Below are 21,045 nucleotides of genomic sequence, written 5' to 3'. Positions count from 1 at the left end.
CATACTACACTACTATATTTATATGAGAAAGAAAGAAAGAAAGAAAGAAAACGTTTGATCTCCTCTAAAAAAGTGTATAGTCCTTTATAGGGTTAAAATGAATAGAATCTCAACAGATCATTAATATTTTAGACTGCTAAGATCACTCTTCAGATCTCATATTTTCACTACATGTAAGGTTGTAATTTTTTCGGTGTCATCATTGCAATCTATCTTTGAGATCAAGACAACACTTTAGCAGATTATTGTTAGGATCTATCAAGTCATGAGCGTAAGTCTAGGACTGCATTCTTGGCTTTTTTGATTATGGGGACAATCAAAATGATACAGTGTTGATATACCTGAAATCAAAACCCATTTTTAGTTCTGCTCTAGAAGAAGGTTCCAGTGCAACTTTCCAGTACTATTGATATTGTTATGAACTGACTCACTTAAAAAGTTAAATTACATTGGAGTGGGAAAAAGTAAAGGAGCCACCATAATACCCATTGACTGGACAATATAATGGATGACCACAACAGCTCTGAAGGAGGTGGTGCAAGTCAGATGGGCCTGGATAGTGCTGATTCATGGAATGGCTGACGGTCAGACATGACTGAGTGACCGACAGTGATGACTAATGTAATATTTTCCCATTGTTTAAATTCTCTAGAAAGCCTTGTCTTCCCTTAACTCTGAGGAGAAACACCACCACTTTTCACTGAAAAGACTTTGTTATCACAGGAATTTATTGGAATCTTGCTCCTCTATCTCAGTGATTGTGATCCTATGGCACACATACCACAGGTGACACACAGACACATATTGGAGGGTACACAAGGTATTGTCCTGTGTCAGCTCTAATGTGCGTGCGCGCCCTGTACACCTGATTTCCGGCGTTAGTGAAGGCCGTTTCACTCTTCAGAGGCTTCAGGGAAGCTTCCCTGAAGCCTCCCGAGTGCGAAAAACAGCAAAATGGGCAAACCAGAAGTCCGTTTTTCCAAACTTCTGGGTTTGCCCATTGGGCTTATTTTTTTACCATCCCAGGCTTTAATGAAGCCTTTGCGCATGCGCAGGGGCAGCACAGAGAGTGCATGCATGGGGGGGAAGTAATGGGTGTGGGCACAGACACACATGATGGCGCACAGCGCGCGCACACACACACATCCTTTTGGCATGCAAACCAAAAAAAGGTTTCCCATCACTGCTCTATCTATTCCTGTATCAATATTTTCTATTAAACTGAGATTTATATGATTCTGGTCCTTTACCTTCTTTTTGCCTTCTCCTTCCATGGTTGCTTTTAATATTTAAATGCTTTCCCTTTAATGTAAAATACGCCACTATCAGCTTACTACTCTAACTTCTTATCCCATAACCTAAATTGTTCCACCCAAGAAGATTTATAAGAAGCAGCAGCTGTATTCGATTCTTCAGAAACCCCTTTCTTTAAATTGGTTTCCTCCTCTAATATTATTTTTTGGGGGGTGTCTTAATTCCCCCATTCATCCATTGTCAAAAATGCATTTTATTATGTATATGCCCTTCACAATATAAAAATATTATGGTAAATCAGTCATCCCTATTTTCCTGACATTATGTTGACTATGTTACATAGCCACTCTAACTGCCCAGTTTGTGACTAAATAAAAAGGATTTTGTAGTAAGCAATAATGCAGAGAACAAATGGTCTATTTCATGACTAAAAGTAGTTTCTCTATAGAAAAATAATTACGTTCCCTAGGATGTAATTCTTACTGGGAAATGAAACAAAATACTTGTTCCATACTGATATTGAGACATAACTGACCTCAAATGAAAAGCTGAAAGATATGTCACCATGTAAATGGCTTTATTTCCTGACTTTTGCATGACTCTGAGTTTTGGCCAAATTTTGCTTCAGCCCATTCTTCCACTTCAATAAGCCAGCTATAGAAACAGTGAGAACACCTATTTATGAAACAAATCCACTATAAATGTATTTGATATATTATAAATTATTATTAAATTATATTCTAGTACAAACAATATAGACTTCTCAAAAAAAGGGGGGGAACACTTAAACAATACAATATAATGTTGTGAGCCGCCCCGAGTTTGCGGAGAGGGGCAGCATACAAATCTAATTAATAATAATAATAATAATAATAATAATAATAATAATAAAAACTCTAAGTAAATCAAGCTTCTGTGAAAACAAACTGTCCACTTAGGAAGCAACACTTATTAACAATCAATTTCACATGCTGTTGTGCACATTCAACTTTTTACAGAACAAAGTATTCAATGAGAATATTTCATTCATTCAGATTTGGGATATGTTATTTGAATGTTCCCTTTATTTTTTTGAGCAATATATAATAACTGTTGCACATGTCCTTTTGTAGAAGAGAGATTAATGAATTCTCTAACATTAATAATTGTATATGTTTGCTATTTCAAAATGGCAAGAAATCACTGCCTTTTTTCCAGCAATTTTGTTTGAAAGTGGATTGTGAAGCACAGAAAAGCTGTTTGCATTAATCCTGGAGCTCCAGGCTGCACTAGCTGCTAAAATAGAAAAGTCTTGAAAAATTTCATTATATATTAGGAAACCCAATGTTCACAGTTCATCTGAATGCAAGACATAGTGATTTGTATTAAATGTAGTGCATAGACGTGGCCAGCACTACTATTAAATGATATTTGATATTATTTTTGTGTAAGAAAAAAAGAAAAGAAAAACACAAGATGGTTATAAATGGAAAACAACTTCATTTGACTCTATTGTACAATGAAGCAAGGTATTTACATCAGAAATGTTTCTCTAGAAGCACTCTGTAAGAAATTTGACCTGACCATTACTTTCCTGGGAAATTACCCATCGCCCTTTGATCCACAAAGAATTGCCTACCACTAAAGAAAAAGTTATCCTGATCGAAGTTTTATCTTTAAACTATGCATCTGATGTATCTGAACGGATGTCAAGACATCAATGCAAATTCTTGGTTCGAAAAAATGTATGTTGAATTGATAACTAAAAAGCCAGATTCAAAGTTTAAGAGGATAAATAATGTTCCATTCCAAATCATCACATTTTTCTCGGATATAAAATTGATAGACACTGTAGTAATATTTTCAGCTTGTCGTTTGTACTTTCCCTATGGTAATAGTGTATGTGTGTGTGGGGGGGGGGGATTGACAATTATTCTATGTGTTTGTTTTCATTACTGAAGAGTACTAGAATTGCTAAAATTGTAATAACTTGTTTACTAACAGTCAGTAATGGGCAGCAAAAAATTTTACTGCCACACTGTGGGTGGGACTTGTTTTGTGGGTGTGGCTTGATAGTCATGTGACCGGGTAGGAGTGGCTTGAATGATCATCATCATTCAAGTGAATTGTTAAGTCCTCGATTTACAACCTCACCACTGTCGCTCTCTGGGGTGACAATTTGCTTCACGTTTCCCACACTCTCCTTCCTGGATCACCCCCTGCCTCAGGATGGGTTGCTAGGTGAACCTATGCCAATCAGCTGTTGAGAAAAGAGGGGAGAGGAAATGGACCCCCTGCAACTCCTGCTGGTGCTCTGTTGCTTTCCAAGAAGGAGGATGAGGGTGGGATGATAAGCTGGAGCTCACACAGCTTCATTTATGTTGTGAGCCACCCTGAGTCCTCAGAGAGGGGTGGCATACATATCCATTAAATAAATAAATAAACAAATTTCCGCCTGTGGAACTGCGTTCCACCCCATACTGCCTGCTGCCCACCCCTGGTAACAGTATGAATAGATTGGATTTACTTGAAGAGTAATAAAAAATGGGTGAAAGACAATGTGGGAAAACAAGTGGCAAAGCAAGTCTTAAGACGTTGTGAAATGAAAATGGAAAGTACTTCTGACAAAATAAAATTTACTGAACAATGATATTCCAATATTTGTGGGGCTGCTATAAAGAAGGGGGGTCAACCTATTTTCTAAAACCCCAAAAGACAACACAAGAAACAATGGATAGAAACTAGTCAAGGAAAGAAGTAACCTAGAACTAACTAAATGTCCTAACCGTGAGAACAATTAACTACAGTGATCCCTCGATTTTCGCGATCTCGATCTTCGCGAAACAGCTATACCACGATTTTTCAAAAAATAATAAATTAAAAATACGTCCGCGGTTTTTTTTCTACACCACGGTTTTTCCCGCCCGATGACGTCACGCGTCATCACCAAACTGACGTCTGCCATTGCTGGTTGGCCGAAATCTCGGCCAATCAGCTTTGCCATCGCAAAAAGTTTGCCCGGCAATGGTGATGCAGCAAAATTACAGCCAATCAGCATTGTCATTGCAAACATTTCACCCGACAATGCTGATGGACAGAAATCTCGGCCAATCAGTGTTGTTTGCTCAGCGTGCTTTGGAACTTTTGGAACTGTTGGAACTGTTGGAACTTGTTAAGACTTGTTGGAAGATGGCTCCTAAACGTTGCACGCGGAGTGGAGGCGGCAACGCTAAAAAGAGCAGGAAGATGCTGACAATTAAGGAGAAAATTGAACTTTTGGACATGCTGAAAGCGGGACGTTCTAATGTAGATGTTGGTCGGCATTATAGGATCAACGAATCGAGTGTGCGATACATTCGGAAAGACGAAAAGAAGATAAGGCAAACTTCTCTGATAATGTTCAACAAGGCTGCAAAAAGAATGGTGACGCCTAGAAACAAACGCCTTATGAAGATGGAAGCTGCTTTGTCCGTGTGGGTACAAGACTGCCGCAAAAAGAGCATTGCTTTGGATACCAACACTATACGAACCAAGGCGCAGCAACTGTACAACCGTCTTGCAAACACAGAAGGAGGCGATGCAGATGAGGGAAACGCAGGTGAGGGCTGGGTTTTTTTATTCTGTCATTATTTAAGTGCTTTTTAAGAAAGGAAGGGAGGAGGGAAGGAAGGAGGGAGGGAAGGAGGGAAGGAAGGAGGGAGGGAAGGAGGGAGGGAAGGAGGGAGGGAAGGAAGGAGGGAAGGAGGGAGGGAAGGAAGGAGGGAAGGAGGGAAGGTCATTATTTAAGTGCTTTTTAAGAAAGGAAGGAAGGAGGGAAGGAGGGAGGGAGGGAAGGAGGGAAGGAGGGAGGGAAGGAAGGAGGGAAGGTCATTATTTAAGTGCTTTTATCTGTCATTATTTAAGTGCTTTTATCTGTCATTATTTAAGTGCTTTTATCTGTCATTACTGTATTTAAGTGCTTTTATCTGTCATTACAATATTTAAGTGCTTTTATCTGTTATTCTCTGCAGATGGAGGTGCTGGTGAAGATGCTAGTGACTCTGAAGACCCCCAGCCATCAACATCTTCTGCTTCTTCAGCCCCAGCCACATTCACAGCAAGCAAAGGGTGGTTTGAGAAATTTCAACGGCGCTATGGCCTGAAGAGTGTGTCATTGCATGGAGAAGCTGCCTCAGCAGATACAGGTGCAGCCGAAAACTTCGTCCAAGGCACGTTTAAAGACCTAATTGCAGAAGGGGGCTACCTTCCAGAACAGGTGTTCAACATGGACGAAACAGGCCTGTTCTGGAAGAGGATGCCTTCACGGACTTTCTTGATGCAAGATGAAGCCAAAGCCCCTGGCTTTAAGGCCATGAAAGATCGGGTGACTTTGATCATGTGTGGGAATGCAGCAGGCTTTTTGATGAAGCCAGGGCTAATTTATAAGTCACAAAATCCAAGAGCCTTCAAGAACAGAAATAAGAATGCATTGCCAGTGTACTGGATGCATAATCCTAAAGCATGGATTACAAAACCCCTCACGCGGGACTGGTTTCATCAGTGCTTCATCCCACAGGTGCAGGTTTATTTGGCTGGCAAAGGACTCAATTTCAAAGTGCTTCTCCTAATGGACAATGCTGGAGGCCATGATGACCTGGCACATGAACATGATGGGGTGCAAGTAGAATTCTTGCCACCAAACACCACATCGCTTATCCAGCCGATGGATCAAGGTGTTATCCGTGCATTTAAGGCACTGTACATGCACAATTCTCTTGGAAGCATCGTGGAAGCAATGGATGCTGATGAAAACTTCACATTGAAGGCCTACTGGCGTCAGTACACGATTGCATCTTGTCTGAAGAACATTCAGAATGCCTTAATGGATATGAAGTCACAGACAATGAATGCCTGCTGGAAGAAATTGTGACCAGAAGTGGTGCATGATTACAAGGGATTTGCTCCCGAAGAAATTCAAGATGCTGCAGTCCAGAACTCTGTGAAGCTGGCACAGGCACTGGGTGGAGAAGGCTTCGTTGACATGACACCAGATGAAGTCAATGGTTTGCTTGATGAGCATGGCCTACCGCTGACAGACAAAGATCTGGAGGAGCTGACCAGGTCAGCGAGTGAAGAAGAGGAGGAGGAAGCGGAAGCTGAACAAGCTGAGGAAGAAGAAGATGTTGGCCTAACGCTTGAGCGGCTTGCAGAACTGAACAGAACTGCTGCACATCTCCAACACATGGTGGAACTTTGGGATCCCAACATGACTCGCTCTATACACTTTAAGGCCTCCCTTGACAACACCATTGCACCATACAGAGCCATGTTAGCCCAGAAAAAGAAACTGCGCCAACAACTGCCCATAACTATGTTTGTCACGAAAACCAAGAGGTCTGTCACACCATCACCTGCAGCGTCCATTGTAGAAATGGTGATAGAAGAAGATCCCGAGTTATCCTAGTTATGCTAACACCCCCCCCCCAAAAAATGTAAAAATGTAAATAAATATTGTTATCATTTCTATCAGGATGACTAAGTGTGTTATTCAATGTGTACAGTACAGGTACAGGTAGAGGTACAGTACAGTAGTTAAGGGGATGGGAAATGGTAATTTGTGGGTTGAAAGTGTTGGGACTGAGTGGCATACAGAAGAATGAATGAATGACTGAGTGAATGAAATTCAAACACAGGTGAGGGCTGGGGTTTTTTATTCTGTCATTGTTTAAGTGCTTTTTACGAAAGGAAGGAAGGAGGGAAGGAAGGAGGGAGGGAAGGAAGGAAGGAAGGTGGGAGGGAAGGAAGGAGGGAGGGAGGGAAGGAGGGAAGGAAGGAGGGAAGGAGGGAGGGAGGGAAGGAAGGAGGGAGGGAAGGAAGGAGGGAGGGAAGGAGGGAGGGAGGGAGGGAAGGAAGGAAGGAGGCGGGCATTCTAAAAGCCGAGAAGCCGTTGCCGCAAGCGCTGCTGAAGGAGGACTCGTGCCCCAAGAAAGCCGGTGAGAGGGGCGAATTGGGCGGGGGGGGGGTAGCGGCGAGGAGCCCGGAGGCGCTGGGGGGGGTGGCCGGCATGAAAAACAACCATTGCCAGCCTCCGAACTTTCGTCGCTCCACCATCTGCGCATGCGTGGCCATGGAAAAAGGGCGCCCATGCGCAGATGGTGTTTTTACTTCCGCACCACTATATCGTGAAAAATCGATTATCGCAAGGGGTCTTGGAATGTAACCCTCGCGATACTCGAGGGATCACTGTAGTGGAACCTCTTGCCTTCAGAAACTGTGAATACTCCATCATGGGGGACTTTTAAGAAGAGACTGGACAACCACTTTGCTTGGAATGGTATATGTGCAGGGGATTCCTTTCAATTCTGTTATTCTGTTATAACTGCTGGATGGAGCATTGCAAAATGACTTCATTGTTCTGTCATGAAGGTTTAAATGATTGTATTCTTAGTGAAACTATGATAAATCAGCTTAATAGTACCATGTACACATATGTGAAATAGCTGCACATTACCCTTATAACAAGAATTTTTATTATTGGCCACGTAGCTTGATCTTTATTGGTGCATACAGATACAATTAGCACTTCTACTCATGATTAATTTTATTAATTAAAATTCTAAAACTCAAGACAGTACTCAGCAACATAATATAGTGGCATTAAGCCTTCGTAAATATATGCTGGCAAATGAAAAGTTGTTCATAAGTTAGCAATATACACATTTCATTCAGCATGGCCTTTCTAAAATGAGAATTGGCATCCAGTTATTTTAAAAGGGTAGAGGAATATATTCCAGATTATATCTCACCTTGGTATTATTTAGTGATAAAATAGTTAGCAAATATAATGCCAAATAATTATACAGTAGTCCCTCACCTATCGCTGGTGTTACGTTCCAGACCCGGCCGCAACAGGTGAAATCCGCGATGGGGAATTTATCGACTGATAGTACTTATTTAAGTATTTATATTGTAATTGTTTGGTAAGTTTTCATTGTTTTAAGTGTTTATAAACCCTTCCCACACAGTATTTATTTTAGATACAGTATTTAAATACAGTATTTACAATTTTAGATATATTTTTTTTAAAAAACCTGCCGATCGAATTCGGCGGGCTGTTTAAATCTTCCGATCGACTTCCTCAGAAACCCGCGAACCAGCGAAGATCCGCAAATAATTTTTCTCATTAATATTTCTTGAAAACCCGCGATGAAGTGAAGCCGCAGTAGGTGAAACGCAGTATAGCAAGGGACTACTGTACTTATTTATGTAATAGATTTCAGTTTATGTCCTTACTGATTACTCAATTTAGTTACAGTCATTACTAAAGCCCTGTTCATGAGACTCAGGTGGTAGTGGAATTAAGTAGGTATAGTTTTTAAACTGCTATCACAATAGCAGCATTATATGAAATTATATTTGAATTATTACAGTTAATTCTGTAGTAAGATATTTTATCCAAATTTTTTTCTAGCAGCTGCCACCTCCTTTACCAAGTAAAACACCACCACCGCCACCTCCAAAGACCACTCGGAAACAAGCCTCTGTCGATTCCGGGATCGTCCAGTGAGAAAGAAGAGATACCATGAGAGATTAAGTTGTACAATTTCTGTGTTTTCAATATGTTTAAAATGTTTGCAATATTACATCAACCCAAATCAACAATATGAAACCTTGGTTGCCACGATTATCACATTCCAACAGTTATCAATAGCTCTAAGTATGGTTACAAAATTACTCAACTGAATGCATTCCAAAGCAACCAGGAGCTTGAACTATGGTTCTGAGTGAGTTCTGGAACAATTGAAGTATCATTAAAGCATTATATTTTTGTCTTTATCTTTGCATTTGCATATGTAAGTCTTATGAAAATAATTGTCCTAATGCCTGCAATGTAGTTTAGTATTATAGCTGTATAATCCTTTACATTAAAACATTAGGAAAACCACTTATTATGCTCTAGGCTTACATTACAGTTGGTCCCTCATGCATTGATCTGTATTCAATAAATGTCAGCTAGTTTATGCTTATATATTAATGCAGAATATACTTTAGGTTTCTAGACCAGCATTAATTTATAGGAATAGTATCTGCAAATGTAGAAGTCTAAAAATATATAGGGATAAAAATGATGCTTTTGGAACCAACAAAATCAATCTTTTTGTATTTGATTCACAATTGTGTCACTATGTACAGACGTTATGTATATATTATGGTCTTACAGTGTCCTTTCAGTGTCTTTAGATTCACTCATTCCTTATTTTTAAGTAATAAGCATAGAGTTTATCTTCAAATGTGTTGTGGTATTTTAATTATTGATAATTTTTAAAATACGTTTCAAGTCTAACAGAGTGCCATAATTAAGTTCTGAAATATTATGAAGAATCAGAAAAGAAACCTTTTAAAAAATGTCTCTATAATTTTTTTAAATCATCTACAAATTTTATAATCTTAACAATTGTTTTTAACATTTCTCTACCAAATAAAGAAATCCTTTTAAAGTATTTCCTTTTTGTAAGAAAATAAAAATGCTGATTACTTTAGAATCTGTGTTTATTAGTTTATAATCATTAATATGAATTTTCTTAAGCATATTCTCAATACATCTACAGGCAGTAGTATAAATTCACCAAATACTTAACAAAGAAATCCTGAACAGAGGGTCTTGCCAAACAATTGTTGGGGAAAGAAATGAAGAAACATTAAAGAACTATACATACTACCGTGTTTCCCCGATAGTAAGACACCCCCGATTGTAAGACGTATCGGGGATTTCAGGGGGGTCGGCTAATATAAGCCGTACCCCGAAAGTAAGACATATGTCTTACTTTCGGGGAAACATGGGGGTATTGCGGGGGGGAGCCCGATGATGTCGCTTCCAAGCTCCCCGTGCGCCCCCTCGCCTTCGCCTCGGCGTGGCGCCACCGCCTCTTCCCCTGCCGAGGCTCGGCTGCAAGTGGCCAGCGAGGCCGACCGGCCCCGAGGCGAGCGGCCGGAGCTGCGCCCTCCTTCGCCCGCTGGGACTTTGACAGCTCGGGGCGATCCTCCGGGAAAGAGTCCAGCAGGCGCTTGAAGAGGCGGCCCAAGTCCGAGTAGCTGCGGTGCCCCGCACGTACATGTTCACCAGCGAGGTGCCCTCAAACACAGAATGCCTGAGGTGCCTGTGGCCACCCTACGTGGAGCTTGAAGGCAGCACCTTCTTACGCCGACGCCCCGCTCCGACCATGGTGGCTCCGCCGGGTGGCTTTTATTAAGCGAAGGACGGGAGGGAGTTCCGCCGTCTCCCCCCCATCCCCCATCCTTCTTCGCCACCGGGGCTGCTATGCGGGATGGCCTCGGCTGTGTTTGAGGGCACCTCGCTGGTGAAGATGTACGTGCGGGGCTGCTGGGTGAACGGCATCCGGAGGCTGATTGTCAACCGGCGCGGGGATGAGGAGGAGTTCTTTGAGATCCGTACTGAGTGGTCGGACCGCAACATCCTTTACTTGCACCGCAGCTACTCGGACTTGGGCCGCCTCTTCAAGCGCCTGCTGGACTCTTTCCCGGAGGATCGCCCCGAGCTGTCACAGTCCCCCTTCCTCCAAGGTTTGATGGACGTGCCTCGTTTTCTGACTTTCAACCCCCCCTCCACCTCCCCTACTCTGTCCATCCTCTGCCCACGTCACTACAAGGCGAGAAGAAGTTCCCTGAGAAGGAGCGGCGCTTCCTTCGCGCCACAGTTGAAGGATCGGGATGTGTGTGTGTGTGTGTGTGAGGGGAAACTTTTCGCTTCCTTTTTAAACCTGTTTGCTGCCGAAGCTTTAAATAGACCCAACGTTTTCTCTGAATCCTTCCTTGTAAAGTAGAGGGAAGCGAACCTTCGCCCGCCTCCTTTCCGGCAGCTCCCCGCGCGCCCCTGCCTCCAATGTAATACATACCCCGAAAGTAAGAGGTAGTGGGGCTTTTGGGGGTAAAAAGAAAGTAAGACACTGTCTTACTTTCGGGAAAACACGGTATATGAGTTTCCTATATTTACATGAGGAAAATGACCAACGGAAACACAATAAGCATATATCTTGCATATTAGCACATGGAAATAGAAGGTTAATTTTCCAAAGGAAGATGATGCTAGATTATTCTGTCCTGTATTTACACTCAACTGCAATAGACCAGGGGTATCAAACTTGCATCGTCACGTGAGATATTGAGACTTTTTTCCCGTTCACTAAATTGGGTGTGGGCGTGGATAGTACATGAAGCATCTGGCCTGCAGGCCACACATTTGAGAGCCCTACTATAGACAATCAGAGCATAATTAGAGGATGATTAGAAAATGCCATCTAATAAAGTTACGAATACTCTTTAAATGGTCATTGCTGAGCAAAAAGGAGCATTTCATGGCAAAAAATTTGAACCAAGGTATCTCAAATGAACCAACTTACGAAATACATCCAAATCAGAGTGGGTTCCTCCTTGTTCGCACTGGTTCAATAGAACCAGCAGTAATTGCTGGTGACATCACAGAGTCAGTTCTGTTGGTGCTGGTCCACCATCTTTTGGGGGGGAATTGTTTTGAGGGAAGGGGGAACTTTCCCCCCCTTTTTGGCACTGCACATGCACTGCTATCTTGTTTTTGATTTTTTTGCATGCACAGAAGTCATGTTTTTGGCACTGCACATGGCCATGCGGCACACAATGTGCAGACAGCCACATAGCATGGGAGGAAGAGAACCGGTGGTGAGGTAAGTTAGAACCCACCCGTCATCCAAATGGCCCATGACTTCTGAAGAAATGAAATTTGGGGAAGTTGTGACTGCTTCAATGCTATTGAGTGCTTGTGGTCATTCTACTTTATTCAGGTAAGATAATAAAATGATATCTAGTAGCATTATAAGGTTGCTGATAAGACTGATTCCTTGGTCTGAACAATTTAAGAGTTAGTGCACAGATTTGGCTATTGATTGAGGATAGCTGCATATATACTGCTCAAAAAAATAAAGAGAACACTCAAATAACACATCCTAGATCTGAATGATTGAAATATTCTCATTGAATACTTTGTTCTGTACAAAGTTAAACGTGCATAACAGCATGTGAAATTGATTATCAATCAGTGTTCCTTCCTAAATGGACAGTTTGATTTTACAGAAGTTTGATTTAATTGGAGTTATATTGTGTTGTTTATAATATATCCTTTATTTTTTTTGAGCAGTGTACTTGACAAGGCCAAGTTCATGTTTTATTAATTATCTAGCAAGTATTATGTTCTGATGGGTTTTGTTCAACTGAGTAGACCAATTATTTCACTACTGTAATTACAAATCTCTCTTTGTTATAACCCAGATAGATTGCATAATATTCTTCTCCATTCCAATTATCTTCACGGGGAGAAATGTTCCATTGGCATCAATGGATCCTTTTTTTTCAAGGCTAATTGAGACATATTTGGCTGTGGTCAGAAATGGTGGTGGTCAGGGAGATTTTAATTAGTCTCTCTCTGCTGATAACACAAAGGAGAAATTGTCCATATTTACCTGCTGCTGGCAATTGTCCCACAATTGTCCTTAATGAGGGAAAAATTCCAAACCATTATTATTATTAGTGGTTTTATTTATAATGCTACTACTATAGACTCTGGTTTGGATTGGGGGGTTAAACAAGCTCTTCTGGTAGATTGGTTTTATTTCTGCCTTTTTGTGTGTGCTGTAATTAGGACATTTTTTTTTGGTCTCAAAATTTTGTTATACAACTAATTCATTCAGTTTTACTGTTTTGGTTTTAACTCTTTGTATGCTGCCAGATCCATTGCTATGAAATGGGCAACCATATATATTTATATTAGTAAAGAGCCTCGGTGGTGCAGTGGTTAGAATATAATACTGCAAGCTACTTCTGCTGATTACCAGCTGCCAGCAGTTTGGCAGATTGAATCTCAGGCTCAGGGTTGACTCAGCCTTCTATCCTTCCAAGGTCGGTAAAACGAGGACCCAGATTGTTGAAAGAAGAAAATACTTTATTTGGTCAAGTGTAATTAGACATACAAGGAATTTGTTTCCAAATTCTTATATTGCACTACATATTCTATACTATTATCCTGCTATATCTACTAGACACATGAGTCAATGCAATGAGGAATGAAGAATAGATCTTTTTCATTTGCAGAAAAGCAAATGAATTTAACTACTCTTCTAAATAAAGGCATCACATTCACCACCACCATGAAGTTCTGATCTGCCTAGTCCTCAATATTACAATAATAAGAAAAGACCAGTCCCTATATAAATGTTCCAACACCTAATTGCATCTTCAGCTATGCTTTCTCAGTATTCTTTATGCAATATACAGACACAAAATAACATGTTTTAGTCCTTGACAGTCAGATCTTCCATACTAAGAAAGAATAATTATCTCTCAAAATGCCCTCTCTTTTTTGCACAAAAAATCTTCAAAATTCTGAAATTTGTTCTATATATTTCTCTATACGACTCCCAATAGTAGTATGTTCTATTCCCCCCCCCAAAAAAACTTCTATGAAATTAAGCATGCCACGTCTCATAATGGTTGAACATTTCTCTCTATTTTTTCCCACATTCTGATGAAAAGCATAAACATTACAATGAACTTAGGGTATCCTTTCCATTGTTTCCATTTATTAAGGTTCCAACCTCAAAGTGGAAAACAGGTTTGAACTTCTATGAAGAAAATCATCCAGATCATGGAGGTGCTCAATCAATAATACAAACATTTTCCCAAAGGTGCTTTTCAAGAGACAACTAGATTGTCTTGTTTTTCTTTGAAAACTAGATTCTCTTGTTTTTCTTTAAGACTCTTCACTTGTCATCTAAGCAGCTTCTTTAACTCTGATTGGCTGATGGAGAATAGAATACAAACAGAACACAAATCCTTCCATTCCCCACCATCCAGTCAGAGCTAAAGAAGCTTCACATGACCCTAGGACACTGCAACCGTCATAGATATGAGCCAGTTGCCAAATATCTGAATTTCGATCGCATCACCAGGGAGATGCTACAATAGTCATGATTGTGGGAAAATAATGGTCATAATTTTTTTTTTTTTTGCAGTGCAGTCATAATTTTGAACAGCCACTAAATGAACTGTTGTAAATCAGGGGATACCTGTATTTTCTGTCGACTTAAATAAAATATTCTTATGATTAAGATAACTGAATAAATTCTATTAGAGGAGAAACTGAGGTTGCAGAGAAGCTGAGCTGTGTTTTTTTAAACTACTTTTATGTATTCAGAACAAAGGTTACTGTGACCAATACATTTCTGTGCCTCACTGAACTCTTGCAATAAGAAAGGCGAAGAAGGGAAGCGTGCACCCAGCCTATGAATAAGATAGACATCACAAAATTGGAAGTAAATTGGTAGCTAGCTTGGGAGATCGACTAATAAGGACAGCAAAAATACCAAAAGCATTTGGTCGCAGCAGGTGCTGAGGGTCAAAACAGCCTTTCTGTAAATATGTAGCTGTATATCTTCTTTGCCCTGGCTTCTTACAGTCACACAAAAGGAAGGAAAAGACTGAGCCTTATCCAAATACTGTTCACGAGAAAGGAAGCCATACAACTTTATAGTCAGCGAGATGGGAACCAAAATTTTGCTGTGAAACTAGAAGGGAGGGAAAAAACATAGAATTCCCACAGGGGACTTTGTATATATATTCTTCCCTCTAGCAGAGAAGAGATTTAGACTTCAGTCATACTTAGGAGCAATTAGAAGCCTCTTCTGCTGCTGGCAATACAGGTAATCCTCAACTTTCGACCACAATGAAACTCAACATTTATCTTGTTAAATGGGACATTTGTTAAGTGAATTTTGCCCCATCTGATGACGTTTCTTTCCACAGCTGTTACTCAATCCCTGCAGGTCTTATATTAGTAGCACAGTTAAATGAATCTGATTTTTCATTGACTTTGCTTGTTAGAAGGTTGCAAAAGGGGATCATATGACCTTGGGACACTGCAACCATCCTAAATGTGGGTCATATGCCGAGCACCTGTATTTTGATTTATTTTATTATTTGTTTGTTTGTTTGTTTGTTTGTTTGTTTGTTTGTTTGTTTGTTTATTTGATTTGATTTGATTTGATTTGATTTGATTTGATTTGATTTGATTTGATTTGATTTGATTTGATTTGATTTGATTTGATTTGATTTGATTTGATTTGATTTGTATGCCGCCCCTCTCTGAAGACCCGGGGTGGCTAACAACAATGAAAAGACAATGAAAACAAATCTAATATTAAAAATAATCTTTAAAAACCCAATTTAAAGAACCACTCATACATACAAGCATACCATGTATAAATTGTATAAGCCTAGGGGGAAGTGAAATTTCAATTCCCTCATGCCTGATGACAGAGGTGGGTTTTAAGAAGTTTGCGAAAGGCAAGGAGGGTGGGGGCAACTCTGATATCTGGGGGGAGCTGGTTGCAGAGGGTCAGGGCCACCACAGAGAAGGCTCTTCTCCTGGATCCCACCAAACGACATTGCTTAGTCGATGGGACCCGGAGAAGGCCAACTCTGTAGGACCTAACCGGTCGCTGGGATTCGTGCGGCAGAAGGCGGTCCCGGAGATATTCTGGTCCGATGCCATGAAGGGCTTTATAGGTCATAACCAACACTTTGAATTGTGACCGGAAATTGATCGGCAACCAATGCAGACTGCGGAGTGTTGGTGTAACATGGGCATATCTTGGGAAGCCCATGATTGCTCTTGCAGCTGCATTCTGTACGATCTGAAGTTTCCGATCATATGACCATAGGGATGCTACAGTGGTCTTAAGTGTGAAAAAAAGTCCTAAATCACATTTTTCAGTACCTTTGTAACACAACAGAATAGAATAGAATAGAATTTTTATTGGCTAAGTGTGATTGGACAAACAAGGAATTTGTTTTGGTGCATATGCTCTCAGCGTACATAAAAGAAAACAGCTTCAAACTCAACTGTAGGAAATACGACTTTAGCAATCAAGTAGTTTATGCATGGAATTCACTTCCTGACTCTGTAGTATCATCACCAAACCCCCAAAACTTTACCCTTAGACTATGCACTGTTGATCTCACCCAATTCCTAAGAGGTCAGTAAGGGACGTGCATGAATACACCACATGTCTATTGTCCTTGTCCTAATGTTTCTCTATTATTAGTACCAATATCATGTTGTTATATCTTTGTATACTACCCTCCCCCAAGATGTTTCACCAGTCACATTCTTCAAGGAAGCAATTTTGTGGGTTGTATAAGTCCCTCCCTCCAGCCACTGTGGAACTTTGTGGAGATGGTCTTGACATTTTCTGGCTGGAATGTGCTTTGTTTTGACCGAGGCTGTGAAGCTGAAGTTGCCCCACTGCAGCTGCGAGACTCGATTCTACATCCCGCTGTTTATGGCAACTTGAGTGCAGGTCAGGAATGCTTCGTGGGTTGGCATACATTATACTCAATGGGTGGTTCTCCCCAGAAACTGGAAACAAAAATGGGTTTCCAGGGGGGGGGAAATTGTATATCATGGTGATGTGAAAGAAAACAATACAGACAGTCATAAATGTGAGCCATCTGTCAAGAACCAAAATGTAATCAAATGACTGAAGATGAAACAGTTGTGAGCTCTTTAAAATTGGATCATAGTAGGTCTGTTATAACTTCAAATGATTGCTAATGGTGACAAATGCAACCTGTTGAGAACACCTGGTTGTGAAGATGTTTGTTTGTTTGTTTGTCTGTCTGCCTGTCTGTTTATTTCTTTGTTTATTTGACTTGTATGCTGCCCCTCTCTGAGGACTCGAGGCAGCTCACAACATATTAAAAAACAATATACAATGAAACACCTGAAATCCAATTAATATAAATAACTAATCTAAAAACCATTCTAAAAACCTTAAAACATTAAAAATCATTCATTCAGATTGAGACAACATACAAACAACATACATGTTGGCCAGAGACTAGGGTCTAGTGACTCCAAGCCTGACGGCATAAATAGGTTTTCAAATTCTTGCAGAAGGGGAGGAGGGTGTGGGCAGTACAAATTTCCAGGGGAAGCTGATTCCAGAGGGCCGCCCCCCAGAGAAGGCTTTTCCCCTTGGCCTTGCCAAGATACATTGTCTAGTTGACGGGACCTAGGGAAGGCCGACTATATGGGACCTATAGTTGCTAGGATTCACATGGCAGGAGATAGTCCTGCAAGTAATCTGGTCCAATAACATGTAGGGCTTTATAGGTCATAACCACTTTGAATTGTGTCCGGAAACCAATTGGCAGCCAATGCAGTCCATAGAGTGCTGAAGAAACATGGACATACCTTGGGAGGCCCATGACTGCTCACGTGGCTGCATTGTGCATAATTTATAGTTTCCAAACGCTCTTCAAAGGTAGCCCCATATAGAGTAGTCAAACCTCGAGGTGATAAGGGCATATATTTTATTTCTGGATCTAGTTGCTGGAAATCAGAATACAAAATTATTGTTTCCTGTACATTTTTGCTTTGAGTATTAAGTGTCTAATTAAGACTATTGTAAAATTTCTTGAGCATCTTAGATATACTAGAAACTTAATAAAACACCTAGCATTGCTTTAATTAAAGGCTTGGGGAAGATCAAGCTTACAAGAAATACAGGTTTGTCCTCCACATACAACAATTCATTTAATGACCATTCAAAGTTAATAAGTTCCTGTCACTTATTTCCTCCCACTTATGACTGTATGACTATAACTTGCTGCTTGTATCCTTAAGATTTTTTATTAATATTGATTGTTTCCTCATTGCTTATTTGACCCCATGACAATCATTAAGTGTTGTACATCATGGTTCTTAACAAATGAGTTTGTAGCTGAGTTTGTAGCTGTTGTGTGCCCGTGTATTGTTGTAGTTGTTGTAGTTGAAGCTTAAATAGTCATTGACAGGAAGGACATTGTGGCAGATGATTTTATGGACAATGCTTATGTCGTATTTAAGGCAATGTATTTTTAAGCTTTTTAAGCCTACCATGTTTTCCCGAAAATAAGACACGGTCTTATATTAATTTTTGCTCCAAAAGTTGTGCTACATCTTATTTTCGGGGGTGCCTTATATTTCTCAAATAAGACAAATTCACAGGCAGAAAAGTTGACACCCCCAAAGAAAGTGTACCGTATGGTACACTGATTACGGTATGGTACCTGTCAGTATGGCACACACACACACAAACGCCGGCACTTATATGGTACAACAGTATACTCCCGCTATTGCAGCTTCCGGCCACCAGAGGAACTACAGTCTACGCACTGTAGTGGAGACTGTAATGGTGGTGAGACAGCAGCAGACTGTGTCTGCTGTACTGGACGGTACAAAGCGATGGAAGGGGCTAGCAGGGGATGCTACATTATTACGCTACAGCTATGAACAGCTTTGAATGGTAATGTATGTTTTTCCACCGTACCATATGTAAACTTGACTATGCCTTATTTTTTGGGGGTGCCTTATATTAGCAAATTCTGCAAAACCTCTGTCATGCCTTACTTTCGGGGTACATCTTATTTTTGGGGAAACAGGGTAGGATTTCAAATCTGGTTGCATAGGGTATTTTGTTGCGTGTGGAGGAGTGGGGGGCTCTTTTTGTGAAGTATTTCTGGTTGTTTTCTAATGTATTTATATCCAAACTGCAGAGTAGGTTTCAGACAGATAAGCTTTATTCGAGGATTGGTCTGGCGAAAGTTTTGTATGCTCTGGTTAGTAGTATGATATTACCGGAGAAGAGATGAAACAATTTCTTTTAATTTTCTTTTAATTAAATTTTAATTAAATTTTTAAATTTCTCCCTAGCTTTGTCCAAATTTGTAAATGCTAAGACCAGTTCAATTCTAGCATTGTGTAAGTTGGTCCAATATGTTATTGAATTATTTTATGGGGTCTTATTTTCAGCTCTAAATAGACTGTTTTCTTATTCTTTGCGAGTCCCAATTATTTTGTGGGAAGCAATAGATATTACTTTGATATATGCTTCTGTCATTGACTGGGGTGACATAAATCTATCAGATGTGCTCATTTTAGTTGGAAATACATACATAGATATGACATTGGGGAAAGCCAATGTAGAATTAGAGAACAATGCATTTTTCATTTTCTGCTTAGTTTAAGGTCAAGTCTCCTACACATTGAGTTCAGCTCCACTTACCTATATATAGTTTTCTGGGCAGCAAAAGGCAAGTAGATTGCCAATGCTTTCTTTCAAAATGCCTTTTCAACTGCCGCCATCTAGCCTGTCTCCTATTCCCTGCTGGTGTCCCATTTAAGAATTGACCAAGCCTAATTCTGCTTAGCTTCCAAGCCTGGACAAGGTCAGACTATAAATTGTGTCACATTTAAGAGATGCACAAAAGAGAGACATTTTTTGCTACATTGTGTACAACCCCCCCACACACACACACCTCCAGTTTATTGAAGTTGTTTTCTTTTCCCGTTTATCCACTACTATCAGCATTAATTCATTTCATTTTATCTCTAAGGTCTAGTTGCCCTGACATTTCAATTTTCTTTCATTCCATTTTTTATGGTAGATTTAAAATAAATTTGGGTCTTGCAATTGCCATTTTTTGGGGTGATATCGGGTAGCTTTTGAGGATAAATAGCATTTTCACAATAATACAGCAGCCATTCTATTTGTGATAGCATTGATGGTGAGTTTTAACTTTTCTCACTCTTACAAAATGTTTCTTAAAGCCAAAAAATAAATAAAAATAAAAGCTCAATAGGCAGGCTCAAATAATTATAGTAAATGAGGTTTAGCCATGAAGAAATAAAGATTTTTTTAACTGAACTTTGAAAATACAACATAGCTTCTGTTTTTTGCTGAACATGTTTTCCTTAATGTTCAGCATATAGTTTGCAAATGGAAGATAATAAGAGTTTAGACCAGGGATCCTCAAGCTTAGCAACTTTAAGACTTGTGTATTCCAACTCCCAGAATTCTCCATCCAGCATAGTATATTCTCTGGCTGTAACACTGTTGATGACCATTATAGCATCTTCTTGCTACATGTACCACCATGATCAAGGAAAATAAACCACCTATATCAATAAGGAAACTTTAATTTTTAAAAAAAATCTCTCTGGTGGAAAAACAAAGCTGGCTATGTAGCAAATTTTAAAAACTGCTACAAAATATATGCCATCAAATAAAGTCTGAATGCTCCAACTATCACAGCAAACAAAACAAAACCTTTTGTGGACAAAATGCAACCACGCCTTCTACAGTTTATTAAACAACAAACTCAAGGACTCAAGACCCCTCCTACCACAAAAAGGACCCAACAGCAAAGAATGCAATGATAAAACAGTTGAAGCTAACCTCTTCAACACATTCTTTGGCTCAGTCTTTGTATGCAGCAATGACTCATGCCCAAAATTCCTAGTCATACCACAAATAATCATGATTATTTAACACAAATAGATTTCACAGAAGATAACATTGAAAAATCACCATGCAGTCTAAAACCATCTCTGTTAATCAGACCTGATGGACTATGTGCATACTAAAAAGGCTCTCCATCACTATGGCTGAACCACTTAGCATAATCTTTGAAAAGTCCTTCAGGACCAGTTCCCTACTAAATCTATTAGCCATGGTCATCCCCATCTTCAAAAAGGGAGATCCCAGCCTAGTTGAAAATTACAGACCAATCTCTTTATACTGTGTCACCTGCAAAGTCATGGAATCAATCATATTAACTATTAACCTCCATTTAATAACTAACAACCTACTCTCAAGCAAGCAATTCAGTTTTAGGAAAAAAATTATCCTTCAACCTACAACTACTACACAGAAAAAACATATGAACCTCAAAATGTGACCAGGG

At 39.9% G+C, this 21,045-nt stretch overlaps 2 protein-coding genes across 5 annotated transcripts in view; both read left to right on the top strand.

The window, feature by feature from the left end:
- The window catches only part of DOCK1 (dedicator of cytokinesis 1), a 466,948-nt gene extending 457,196 nt beyond the window's left edge, over positions 1-9,752 (top strand). For 2 of the 4 annotated variants that reach the window (XM_070752482.1, XM_070752480.1), the window contains exon 52: positions 8,687-9,752. In XM_070752482.1, the coding sequence (XP_070608583.1) occupies positions 8,687-8,779 (93 nt within the window). In that variant the 3' untranslated portion in view covers positions 8,780-9,752. Of the gene's footprint in view, positions 1-8,683 lie in introns of all 4 variants that reach the window. The other 2 variants (XM_070752481.1, XM_070752479.1) reach the window with 1 other exon arrangement.
- Positions 4,416-6,145, top strand: LOC139168407 (tigger transposable element-derived protein 1-like). Its single transcript, XM_070753989.1, has 2 exons — positions 4,416-4,831; positions 5,244-6,145. Exons 1-2 carry the CDS (start codon positions 4,423-4,425, stop codon positions 6,140-6,142), a joined length of 1,308 nt encoding a protein of 435 aa, XP_070610090.1. The 5' UTR covers positions 4,416-4,422; the 3' UTR covers positions 6,143-6,145.
- Positions 9,753-21,045: the final 11,293 nt, after the last annotated feature.

This window comes from Erythrolamprus reginae, chromosome 5, assembly GCF_031021105.1.
Source record: "Erythrolamprus reginae isolate rEryReg1 chromosome 5, rEryReg1.hap1, whole genome shotgun sequence".
NCBI lineage: Eukaryota > Metazoa > Chordata > Lepidosauria > Squamata > Dipsadidae > Erythrolamprus > Erythrolamprus reginae.
This window is presented reverse-complemented; position numbering and strand designations above follow the sequence as displayed.

What these genes read in the sequence shown, in the direction of transcription:
- LOC139168407 (XM_070753989.1), top strand. Translation starts at nt 4,423, where the DNA reads ATGGCTCCTAAACGTTGCACGCGGAGTGGAGGCGGCAACGCTAAAAAG. An exon ending in TGCAGATGAGGGAAACGCAG is followed by an intron (nt 4,832 to 5,243) that starts GTGAGGGCTGGG and finishes TATTCTCTGCAG; the next exon opens with ATGGAGGTGCTGGTGAAGAT.